Source organism: Pistacia vera, unplaced genomic scaffold (assembly GCF_008641045.1).
Source record: "Pistacia vera cultivar Batoury unplaced genomic scaffold, PisVer_v2 Contig1255, whole genome shotgun sequence".
NCBI lineage: Eukaryota > Viridiplantae > Streptophyta > Magnoliopsida > Sapindales > Anacardiaceae > Pistacia > Pistacia vera.
The window spans coordinates 55,917-68,302 of NW_022195309.1; the positions used below are offsets into that span (position 1 = coordinate 55,917).

Below are 12,386 nucleotides of genomic sequence, written 5' to 3' on the forward strand. Positions count from 1 at the left end.
GCAAAAGCTTCATGATGCATTCAATCAATCAAGCCATGACTCAAAAGCTTTAGCCTAAGATGAAGAAGCTGCATAGGCTAAGCTTTAGAGAGATACATATATATAAACCTTAATTATCATAAATTACAAATAAAATTAACATTAATTCTCTACACAAACAGAGCCCTTATCTTAATTTCTAGTTGACGACTAATTTATTAATGGAGGCAGGACTAAATGTAAATGATCATGGGTTTGTATATGCTCGCTAAGTTTGTCAAACGCTCACTGTCTTGGTTGAGTTGCTACGTTCAAGCTTGAAACGTTCTTGAACAGAAGCGATGTAGCTTGCAGCTTTGTCATCGACCATTTCATCGCCAAATAGGCTATCAAAGTGGTTCACCTCACGATTGTTATCAGCTTGTACAATAAACGAAACCTTTGGCTGAGGCTGAGGCTGAGCAACTACATAGTCCTGATGATGGTGGACGACATAACCCACTGAAGCAGTCGCCGCCGATGGCTGGCTCGGCTTCATAACTTTGCTACTGTATTGTACGTTGGAGGAAGACCTCCCCACTCGGTATAGAGGCATCAGCTTCCCCTTAATGAACCCTCTGCGCTTGCGGTTTGACTCCATCTTAACCTGAATGTTTTTGTTTAGTCTAGTGTGTGTGTCAAATTGTGAGTATTTCAGTACAAGAGGGTGTCTATATATAATGGAGTTTTGGGATTATTTTGATCTTTATTGAAAGGGCCTACAGATAGGCAAGAATCTAAATAAGTTTGTGGTCCTTCGCACCCAGCTAGATATAGGGAAGGCATAATCAGTAATCTCCTTCAAAAATATATAATCTAGGATTCTCCACGTGTTAAAAAGATAAAATTAATTGCCTTTCTAATATATCCTACAGGAGCCAGTAGTTAAAGTATGTTGCGAAGTCTATGAAAACTGTATTGCCACAACCTCAAAATTGAAACTCTTTTGTTTATTTTATGCAAGGAAATGCCCATCGTTTATGCCTTTCAAGGGAATATTTAATATCTGAAAGACACAGGGACAATTTCAGTTTGGTAGCAGTGTGAATCCTACCAAGCAGAATATGTTAATTTTCTTAACAGTGGTAGATCCTACTAGTTAGTTAAGACTTCAAGATCATTAATGGACGTTAGTTAATTTTTTTTTTTTTTTTTTTTTCTTTTGGTTTAAGGCATGGTAATTGGCCACCCTTTAGCACAACTCTTACTCAAGATAACATGTAAGTTATGATCAATACTGTTTACAAGACTGCTTCTGTTCATGAGGTCCACATATATGTTCCTAAAATGTGCTCTCTATGAGGAATATTATGGTTCGTCGAGTGGTTATGTTGTACCTCAAGCTGTTTGCCATCATCAATCTTCCAAAACACAACTCAGAGATTTGCTTTTTCACTTTATTGCGAAATGGATTATAATAAGTACAGAGGACCACCAAACATATTTTGGCTAGACTGGAGAAAGGAGAAACAAAAGAATCATGTTCTAACTTATAGTTAATATTATTTATACTGATTTGTTTTTTATTGCTTGCTCTTTGAAGATAATGTATGAGATTACAATATGCCTCTTCAAAAAGATCAACTTGTAAATCATATATGACCAAATAGCAGTAAATGGAATACGTTCAACTATTTTGGATATAAATGGGTTTGCCAGTCAACCATGAGACGACGTGTCTAGCTTTTCTATATGCAAGAGATCAACCACTTGACCAATACTTTCTATCTGCTTTGTTGTATGATCAGTTGCCATGTGAAATTTAACATCTCAAATTGTTGAAATAGAAAGTAAAATAGATCCAGAAGGATAAGAACTGTTAAGTTGGAGGATAAGAACAGTGTCTTTTTCTACTCCTTCGATTTCACATATTTTTCCAAACAGAACAATACTTTTCATGTTCCAGGAATCCAGGTTACAACAACTCAGATTTAGTAAAGAGATTCATACATTCACCTTTATCTATTTTACACGCATGCATTATCATATCTTCTAATCCTTTACAACTTACAAGAATATATCATGGTATATTTAGCACCAAAGAAAGAAAACTAGATCATCTTAAATCTCTTCGTTCTTCCCTTTGATCTTTAAGTTGATTATAAAGAGGCAAATACAGTCGAGGATTCCACATAGTCTCTTTGTGCAAGTTGAGATGGTTTGCTTTACTCAGACATGTACTAGACAGCGAAAAGTTTCATGATATTCAAAAGTCTGACGATAAGATATTCTACCTGATTGATAAGTCGGTCACCACCCCATAGTTAACAAGTGGGAGTTTGTTGCGATGCTTCAATATATTCTTGAACCCTTTAGAGGGTTTTAATTTTATCGAAGATTTCAGGAAATTTAATGAAGCAAATTAGACCAACTTACCATTGTTATAAACTAAAAATTATATATCACATTAACGTGGTTTTGATGATTTTCTCGATGCCCTTTTGAAGAATTAATGAACGATTTCCATTAGAAATTTAATGTCGATAACTTGCGCACAAGACAGTTACTCCTTCATTTGATTTCACTCTCTTGCATTGTGCTTTTGATGAGTAAAGTGATGAAGAATATTTGCATATATGGACCAAAAGTGCACTCTCTTTTTAACCAAATTTTCTGGATTTGAAGTTTAAAATAATACAGAATATTTTGGTTTATGGTGAAAGTTAAAAGAAAAGAAAGCAGACAGTTATTCTCTTCTCTTGAAATACTTACATAAACGTGCAAATTCATAGCTGTTGTTGATGGGTCTTTATCTTTAATTTGGTTCCTTTGACCCCACTGATGTCCCCATGACACGAACCTTCTTTACAACTTCTTCGCTTTGGGTTTATAAACATTTCTGTATCAATCGTGTAAAAGAAGAGACATTACAACCGTACACGGATCTGAGAATGAACTTGGTGTTGCTTTGATTAATTCTTTATTTCGTTGGTTGGTTGCCCATCTTTCTTTTTCTTACTTCCATAGAACAGACCAACCAGCCTCTCCAAGTATTAGGGGTGGGAAAAAAAGGGACTGAAAACCGAATCGGAAAAGCTGACCACACTGAATCGAAAATTTGGTTTTTTTGAAAATTGGTTTAGTTTTCAGTTTGAAAAATTCATAAACCGATTATTCGGTTTGGTTTTCAGTATACAGGTTTTTTTAAACTGGTTAATCGAAACTGGATTCTGAAACCAGCTTTTCTTTTAAAAAAAAAAAAAAGCCTAATATAAATTATACTTAACTTCCTAGAGTCCACTGCCACTACTACTTTTCTCTTTAAATAATGTTACAGAGACCGAAATTTTATAATGGACAAGTACCCCTTTTAGATGGATGTCTGTCCATTGTTTAATTTAAAAAATTTTACACCAACATTTGAGTCTCAATCCAAAAAGTAAATGTTCGTTATCTTCATTAAATTTTTATCTATATTCAAAGTAATTGGACAAGAGTCATAAGAATACGACACTAACTCAATTAAAATTCACAATTAATGCATTAAATAAATTTAAAATTTGTTAATATTAAAAGATGGATGCCCGTCCTCTTATGAGGACGACTGTCCATAATTATGAGGACGGCTGTCTATAAACAATTTAGGCCAAATTTTTTTAGTTTAAACTATAAATGGATGTCTATTCTAGGTGGACGGTTATCCATATAATATGGACAAGTCCATTTCAAATGAACGGCCGTCTATATTTTTATGGACGACCGTTCATTCGTGAAATATTTATTAACGTGATATGTGGCTGTTTGATTCGATGGACACGTCATTTGGTGTAAAAATTCAATGCAAAGCGTCGGGTCCATAGCATTTTTCTTTCTCTTTATCTTCCTGTTTCATCATCTTCTGTCTTCTCCACTTTTCTCTTTCATCTTCCTTTTTCATCATCTTCTGTCTTCTCCGCCACTTTTCTCTTTCATCTTCTTCTCTTCCATTTCTTCTTTTCACCTTTTCTTCGTCTTTTTCTCCATCTCTTCTCCTTGGTTTTCTCTTTCTTTTTCGCTTTTTTCTCCCATCTTCTCAAGTTTATTTGAATTCGTGAACATCTAAGAAATTTAGAGGACTTAATTTGACTTTTAGGGTGAAGAATAATAGTATGGTACTGGGTAATTTATCACTTTCAGCCTTTGGGTGTATTTAATATTTAATATTTATATCAAAACTGTGTATATTTACATTTCTCCTACATTTGGCTTGAATTTGAGAGTAGAAGTTCTGGTGGCCAGTGGCCAAACTTTTTGCAGTCGATAGTCATTCTTTAAATCCGATTAATCAGTGAACCATATATTTTGTTTGGTTCATAACTGGTTTAATCATATAACCGATTAGGTTTCGATTCAAGTTTTTATTTGAACCAAAAAACCGGTTCGGTTTATAAACTTCCTTATCCGGTTCGGTTAACTGAAATTTCCCATCCCTAGGCAAGTATCCAAGTTAAAGCGAAGCTGTGTACATGTGCATCAATGAGCTGCATTCCATTTTCTTCGCCTGTTTAGTAAATCAACCTAAATAATAAGTTAATAATATACTGTAGATTAAGTGGTGCAACGAATATTTTTTATTTTTAGGAATTAGATACTCTTTTTATATAATTATGAGTTTTTTTTATAACATATGATGATTTCTATTCACATCATTATTTTTTATTAGTTACCAAGCATATATAATCTTTAACTTTTATTGGCTAAACTTAATTTAATTAACATAAAGTCATTATCAATCTCTAATTTAAATGTAGAACTATAAGCTAAAGTTTAGAAACTTGTATTTAATTACCTACAATTATGCAACGTAATATTACATTTACTATATCTTATGGTAGTTGTAGGATGTGATATTGTGATGTATCAATATTGATGTGATTATTGAGGAAATAATATCACAGCAATTATAAAAAAATTGTAACAAGTGATATTAATATCCTATTATTAATTAATATGCTGTTACTACATCAAATTTCATGTATAGTTGAGAATTGAGATACTTTACAAGAGCCATTTACTGAATTTTGATTTGAATATTCTATTATCAGACGAAAGTTAGTAAAATCAATTGCAGCATATAATAGTGGAAGCGGCTTAATTTGGGCATTTGTTGTTTAGGCCCGCTTTTTTTTGGGCTTCAATTTAGAGCCTTAAATCTCGGATATTTCCCACGAGCCCACCAAAACTCTGGTATGTGGCCCATCTTTGTGCCTAACTAGTAACTGTCTACTACCGACCTCCGAAGTACGTCTGCTTCCTCGTCTTGTTTCATCGTCAACCGAGCCGAAAACCTTGGAGCTTATCCTTAAACAGACAAAAATAAAAAAGAAATTGTAACTAACCATGAGAGCTGAAGAAGAGCAGCATCAATTACGAGTATTCTACGAACTCTGCTCTTCTATAATTGAAATTCTCAAAGTCAAACCAATCCTAAGCACTTGCTTATCTTCTGGCCATGAACGTGATTTGCCCTCTTCTTCAAGACAGCCCATTTCCATATCAAGAGTCTCTCCCACTGCTTTTGCTTCGTTTCTTTTTGGAATCTCGCTCACTTTGATGCTATTTGGCTCTGTCACGTTTGTAGTTGGCTTTATTTTGATGCCTTGGGTTCTTTGTTCGGTTTTGCTGTTATATTTAAGTGGGTTTCTCTCTAATTTGTCTCAACTGGGTCGCTCATTCTTTTGTTCTGGGGATGTGCCTGGTAAGCCTCTCTCTTTTATTTTTGTTTTGCCTGTTCTGTTTTGTTTTGGACATGTCTGATAATTTGGGACAAGCTGTGAAATGATATGAAATTGTGGATTATGAATCAAACTCTCTATTGGTTATCTGTGTGTTTTGTTATTTTGTATTTGTTTGTAGTTTTATTTCACTTTTTGAGATTGTATTAATTGAGCCATTCTTACTGAAAATTCTTTACTTTAATTGTCATGATTTTCTGTGTATGATTTATGTTTGTCATGGATGGAAGATTTATGACTGCTTATTGAATCATTTTATTTGTTAGATGAGTCAAAATGTGAACTGAGTAATGTTGATTTTGGTCGTCTGGGATGTATTTGAATGATCTTGAATGTTAAAGGTAAAAGGTAAAGAGTTTGTTGAAAATTAAGGGGGAGTACCAAGTGAAGTATATAAAGGCTTTCTTTCAATTTTCGCCTTGTCATTCGACATTTGCCAGACATCTATTTCTGCTTTCACGGTTGTAATTAAAATTTTGCCAGCAGATGGGAAAGTTTTACTTCTCCCATCTTTACTTTGATTATTCGCTGGCTTTTTCATGTTTGTCATATATTGCCCAACAACCTCCATTTAAAAACACTTAGTATCCGTTTTCCATCATCTGACCCTTTTTTAGGCTAGAAACTAAAAGAACATCACTGATAAATGTTGCTCCTTCATTAATTTGGATGGAGATCGAACATTTTTTTTTGCCTTGGCCAGTGTGCCCTCTAACTTGGGATTAATCTATTCTACGAAAACTGCTCTCGTCTACTGTCAAGTTGTTGCTACATGTGTTTCTTGACAGGCATAGGATAGCAACTCTTCATCCACATTGTCTTTAGGTAATTATCTTGGAGGGTTTTTCTTGCTTCAACAGTTCCTCTCTATGTATATCAGGGAGAAGGATTGTAGGTAGATTGGAATTTCAATTGACCATGATAAGGGATCAAAAGTCCAGTATGAACCTTACGTCCAATAAAACCTTTGTACTTTTCTTGCTACTCCCTCGTTGTTATAAAATTTCTGCTTTATGCTTGTCAAGTGCTATCATGTTAACCCTCCTTATCCAATTTCTATACCACTTCATTTTTTTCTTCACATACTAACATTTTTGTATATATAGGCAGTAGGTTTTTTTTTTGTTTTTCATTTCAAGTATTTTTTTTCACTTACAATTATAAATTTAGACTGAACTCATTAACAGTTAGTGAGACATGGATTCTAGGGCATTGTATACCCTTACAAGAGATCTTAATGGTTAAGCTAGTCAATAGCTACATTATAAAAGTTGGTTATATCCACATGAAAAATGAAACTTCTTTTACATTAAAAGGGTGGATTGTTATGCTTTAAACAGAGAAAAAGGAGAAATTTGCTTATCTTTTATCACTTACGTCAAACTTATAGCTTGTTCAGTTGTTTGATTAGTTTCATGAGTTTTAATGATACAGAAGTTGGTTGTGTTCAATTTGCTTATAGGTTAATGAGGGTTTCATATTTAACATTTGAGGTTTTGGTGACTTCAGAGTCTAAATTTTGCTGTAAAAGACAGTGAAGGTTTTTGAAAGAATAGAATCCATTAGGATGGAACATTTCCTTTCTTCTATATACTTTCTTGAGGATATAGAAGGGAACATAATCCCATTACTCTCTCCTTTCTTCTATTTACTTTCTTGAGTTGAGGATATAGACGGGAACATAGTTCCATTACTATCTTTTTAAGGTCATCACCCAAGCTAAGTTGTTGGCTCTCAAATAGTGCTTGTAAAGACTTGTATGTGCTATCTCCCTTTCGACTCTCACTTCCCCATGCCTTTATTTCAGTTCTTTAATTGAATACTTGAAGGAACCAATCACCTGGGCTAAGCTTCTTGGCTCGACTAATGCTTGCAGAACTTGTATGTGCTAACCCCTTTTGTCTCAAACTTAACGAAATATTGCCTCTTAATAGTTCTTATTCTTTTCCTGCAGCTTGGAATTTTTCATGAAGGTGAGACTTACGAAAGCTTGAGAGAATAAAATGAGGTTAGCTGCATTATGATTAATGAACAAATAGTTTTAGGCATTATTGATATGCTTCTCTCATATCCCTATGAAGGAATTTACTGAACTGATTAATGTTTGTAAAATTCTATTTGTATTATGAATTTGTACATATATATATTTCTGCCAGTTAAGAAGTGATAATTTTTAGTTCTTTATAATTACCTGCAGTAGTGGTTTAGTGTTATAATTTGTGTTGCATAACTAAAAGATTTGTGGATCCCCTCATTACATTGGAAATGTCAATCTGTAGATTAGTTTTGTGCCTAAACAACCCTGCATAAGATAATTGCCGCCCTGGAACTTCCTATTAAATAAAGCATTTCAACATCACGCCAAATATCACAAACCAAATCTAGCATAGTAAAGACTAATGAATATTGGTTAGAATTAGGGGAAATACTATCATAGGAAATAAACATGAGTGCATAGGATTCATATTCTAGCTGATTACTGGTACGAAAAGATGAGGTTGATCGCTCATAGAAAAGAAATGATGAATAACATTTCAATTCTGTATTGTATCATAGTATATAGCATTTCTTGAAGCTTTTGATAACAAAATGATAATCTGGGCATTCTTTTATAAAACTCTGTAACATCATGTAAGAGAATCTAATCATCATCTGGGTATGTACTCAAAATAAACTCTTATCACATTCTCATAGCCAAGATAAACTTACAAAATAGAGCAGAAACTTAAATAATTCCAGAAACAATATTCAAGAAGAATTTCTTAGCGAATTACATTACTTATCCACTGACAAAAACTGAAGAATTTGATCATGAGAGATGAAAACAAGCAAACAAGAATGGAAGAAAATAAAAAAAGACACAGATTAATAGTGATAGATTGGCTAACATTATCCTGTGTAGATATGAACACCAATAGCAATAAGGAAGATGGTGATGAGGGCAAAGTAAAGGATGGTGTGAACAAAGATGGAGGGGCCACTGGTTTGCATGTTCGCAAACTCCACGATTCTGCCTTTACCAGGAAGCTGGAACAACAACCCTGGAGTTAGCAGCACAAACAGCACAGTGGCTATAACTACTGGGCCCCAGTCTGCCATTTTCTTATCAGAATGTAACGAGTGATGAGTTGAGTTGACCTGCAATGAGAGAAGATGAGTAATAACTAATAAGTTGTGTAGGATTTAGGTTTGAGAGAAAGCAAGTGAAGCACTATAAAGTGGAAGTGTGGAGAAGATGGATTTAGATTGAGAAAGAGACAAAAGAGGGTGAATGGAGACAAAGAGGAAACTAGAGGGTGAAGAAAAGGTAAAATGGACCGGAAGATGTGCATTGGATGCCACGATGCTTTGACAGCTACGTGCACCTCCGTGACGGCACTGTTCGTCGTGCTTGGGCGGCATAACCAAGCGGAATTGAATTAGGTATTCCTCAAAAGTCCAGCCCAGCCCATTACAAGATTGATGCTTAACCCAATTTAGGGCCTACTAATATACATTCCGTGCTAGGCTCATGTATAGAGTAGAAAGTGGGCTCATGATATAAAATCATATATACCGGTCCATATCTTGTGATGTTATAATATTGATCCCACAGTATCATCAGAATGAATAGATTTATCGCTAAATATTGATCCGATAACATTAAAAAATGTCGTAGTTTTGCATTCTCTAACAATGAATTACACTCCTAAAGTTAGCTCAAGCCGCAGCACGTAGAGAATTGAGGATGTGTTGGGTCTTAGATAGATTTTAGCTCAAATGCTGTGCTTTGAATTGATTTTTGTTATCTTAAAAGATGGGCACCTTTAACAACTTCTCTTACATTTACATAGTTTCCTAGCGTTTCTTGGCTGTTATTATACATATATTCTAGACTTGTCTCAAGGTATTGCATTTGTAATCATAAGGTGAGCTTGTTAGTTGTTAAGTAATTTAGGTACCATCTGCTTTTAGTTTGAGCCCACCTTCCTATGTACATTTACTTTACCCATTCCTGAAATAAAGGTAAAACCAAACAAGGAAAGCATTCCGTAAACACATAGTCTTGGCTCTTCTTTCTTTACAAATGCACCTGCTTTTTCGTATTTTGTCTCTAATGCAATCTTTGGTAAAGGATCCACCTTCATCAATCTCTTAAAGCAACCAAAAAGAAGCATTCATGTGAAAAATAATTGGAAATTAATTTTAAAGAATGTGTTGTCTTTCCATCTTCATAAAGCAAATCCACTACCATTAACATACCTTTCCTCCCTTTTAAACCAACTGTCTTCTTCCACATTAAGTTTTGCATCCCCATCACTTCGCCACCAAGAAATTTAGTACCCTGAGTCTACTACATAATGGAAACGAGCATCACTCTTTTCAAAAATTTACAATTGAAGAGAAACTCTCTGTTCTTCACACATCTACTTTGAGAGAGAAACTAAGAGAGGAGAAGAAAACAAAGAAAGATGAGTACGGATTGGGGGCCGGTTGTTGTCGCTGTGGTATTGTTCATCCTTTTGTCTCCAGGGCTTCTCTTCCAGCTACCGGCAAGAACCAGGGTAATAGAGTTCGGAAACATGTACACCAGTGGAATTGCCATCCTCATTCATGCAATTATATACTTTTGCATAATCACTATCTTGATCATTGCAGTTGGCATTCACATACGTGCTGGTTGATCAAGTTATCCTGTCCTTGATAATTTTTTAACACGTTTTTTCTTTTTCGGACGAAGTTGTGGCTTCTAATTCTACCATCTTTGTCAATTCTAATTTTATTTTTCTTTTCATGAGCTTCTTGTTAATTGTTCTATGGTTGTGTGTGTGTATTTTGTTAAACATGGAAAGAAATGTATAATAATGAAACCTTTTCACTATGTTTGTCAATTCTACATGAAATTTGACTAGTCTAAGGCTGTCAATAGGCCTTGTGAAGGGTATGATTGTAATGACCTTATTTCGTTACATGAAACATGGAAAGAAATGTTCGTCAATTCCTGGATGTTGCATGATTTTATAGACTTTAGTTTTTGCACTTCAACACAAAGCAAAGAGTATCATTGTAATGACCTTATTTTCGGCAACTTTGATCCCAATCAAGATTGCAACGAAAGGAGATAGGCTGAAAGCTGAAAAATTATTTTACAATCACCACAGCCCCGGGCAGAAAGTTCTAATGTTAGTATTCTATGCAATGCCTGGCACCGTCAGTCTTAGACTAACCAGTAGAAGAAACATTTCAATTTCATTTTCTTAAGAGTTAATTACATTTCCTTACGTTCTAAGTCACAAAGCCACTGGGTGATTAGTGAGTACGCAAAAAATAACAAGCCATAATGGTTCTTACGAGGCTGGCTCACCAACCACTTAACCTAACATACATCAATAGCTAGAATAGCATCCTTACCAATGCAATCCAGAAAAGAAAAAGAAAACAAAGTTCCAAATACGAAGTCTCTTCTAAAGTATAGACCTAACACAACCAAGTCTTGGCATTTATACATTTTATTATAATAGAATATGAGCAAGTAATGATGCAAATGCCCAAAAATCAGCCATGCCAGACTTCTGAAAACAAAAAATTAACTAAGCACAGAGCAAGTAAACATGGCAAAATTTGTCTCCAATTCTTTCGTTCTTTCGTTTATTTCTCTTTCTTAAGCTCATACAACAGCCTAAATATACAGGCTTGGTCTTTAGCCCAATTAAAATGATGTAAACACTCAGATCTGTTTTATAGAAGTTAATACAACTACAAACGAACTGGATGTCTGGAACCAAGACTCATACCCAGAAACCCGGTAACCGGTTCATCCGGTATAGATGTGGACGTGAACAGCCAAGATGAGGATGGCATAGAGCGTAAAGAAGATAAGAGTATGAACAGCAATAGCCTTGCCGTTGGTCTTCAGGCTACCAAACTCCAACTGGCGGTTGTGTCCCGGTAACTGAAACAGAAGCCCCGGTTGCAGCAACACAAAGAGTACCACACCGATAACAACGGGGCCCCAGTCGGCCATAGTTGAAAGATGAAGAAGCGGTTAAAAAAAGAGAAGGGATAGGCCGCTAGCTTTAATGAAACGCTAGAAGATGAAGAGGGAAAGGAATAACCGAATAAGTAAAACCAAGTTAAAGAGTGAAGGTGAAAGTGATAGTTTGGGAATAATAAGATTTTGCAAGCACAAGAAAGACATTGAATAGGTTGCGGGCGTGGCGTGGGCTGTCTGGTCTTTGACTCTTGATGCATGTGCTCGAGAGTAAGTGGCTTTATTAAACAGAGCCACGTCGTCGTTTTGCGATGAGGTGGGGCATTTTGTAGAATGAAATTACAGACATGTTCATTTTAAGAAAAATTAGTACCTAATTTATTCTTTATTATTATTATTATTATCCCTTAAAAGAAAAAGGAATGAGATAATGGATCCAGTTTCTTCCAGGCTCTGTATTTGACTAAATTCTTGGTTCGATCGTTAAGCTAATATACTCTTTTGGAAAAGCTTGAAGAGTAGACAGAAATGGATGGTGATGGAAGCATTAAAGCACCAACCACTAGGAGCTGGGTGGTAATTTGCAATTGATTACGAAAAACAATATGATTGATTGTGCTTCACATAATCTACAAAAAATGATGCCATCCCTTATCCCTAACAACCAAATTAAAGCGACAAAA

General features: G+C 35.0%; 4 protein-coding genes across 4 annotated transcripts; 2 read left to right on the top strand and 2 right to left on the bottom strand.

The window, feature by feature from the left end:
* Positions 1 to 256: 256 nt before the first annotated feature.
* LOC116119945 lies at positions 257 to 619 on the bottom strand. Its single transcript, XM_031405887.1, has one exon. It carries the CDS (start codon positions 617 to 619, stop codon positions 257 to 259), a length of 363 nt encoding a protein of 120 aa, XP_031261747.1.
* A 4,610-nt stretch (positions 620 to 5,229) lies between these two features.
* On the top strand, positions 5,230 to 7,902 carry LOC116119955. Its single transcript, XM_031405895.1, has 2 exons — positions 5,230 to 5,695; positions 7,687 to 7,902. Exons 1-2 carry the CDS (start codon positions 5,338 to 5,340, stop codon positions 7,701 to 7,703), a joined length of 375 nt encoding a protein of 124 aa, XP_031261755.1. The 5' UTR covers positions 5,230 to 5,337; the 3' UTR covers positions 7,704 to 7,902.
* A 489-nt stretch (positions 7,903 to 8,391) lies between these two features.
* On the bottom strand, positions 8,392 to 9,111 carry LOC116119963. Its single transcript, XM_031405906.1, has one exon. The coding sequence runs from the start codon at positions 8,829 to 8,831 to the stop codon at positions 8,622 to 8,624; it is 210 nt and encodes a 69-aa protein (XP_031261766.1). The 5' UTR covers positions 8,832 to 9,111; the 3' UTR covers positions 8,392 to 8,621.
* Positions 9,112 to 9,953: 842 nt separating this feature from the next.
* On the top strand, positions 9,954 to 10,506 carry LOC116119974. The gene has a single exon (XM_031405915.1). It carries the CDS (start codon positions 10,184 to 10,186, stop codon positions 10,394 to 10,396), a length of 213 nt encoding a protein of 70 aa, XP_031261775.1. The 5' UTR covers positions 9,954 to 10,183; the 3' UTR covers positions 10,397 to 10,506.
* Positions 10,507 to 12,386: the final 1,880 nt, after the last annotated feature.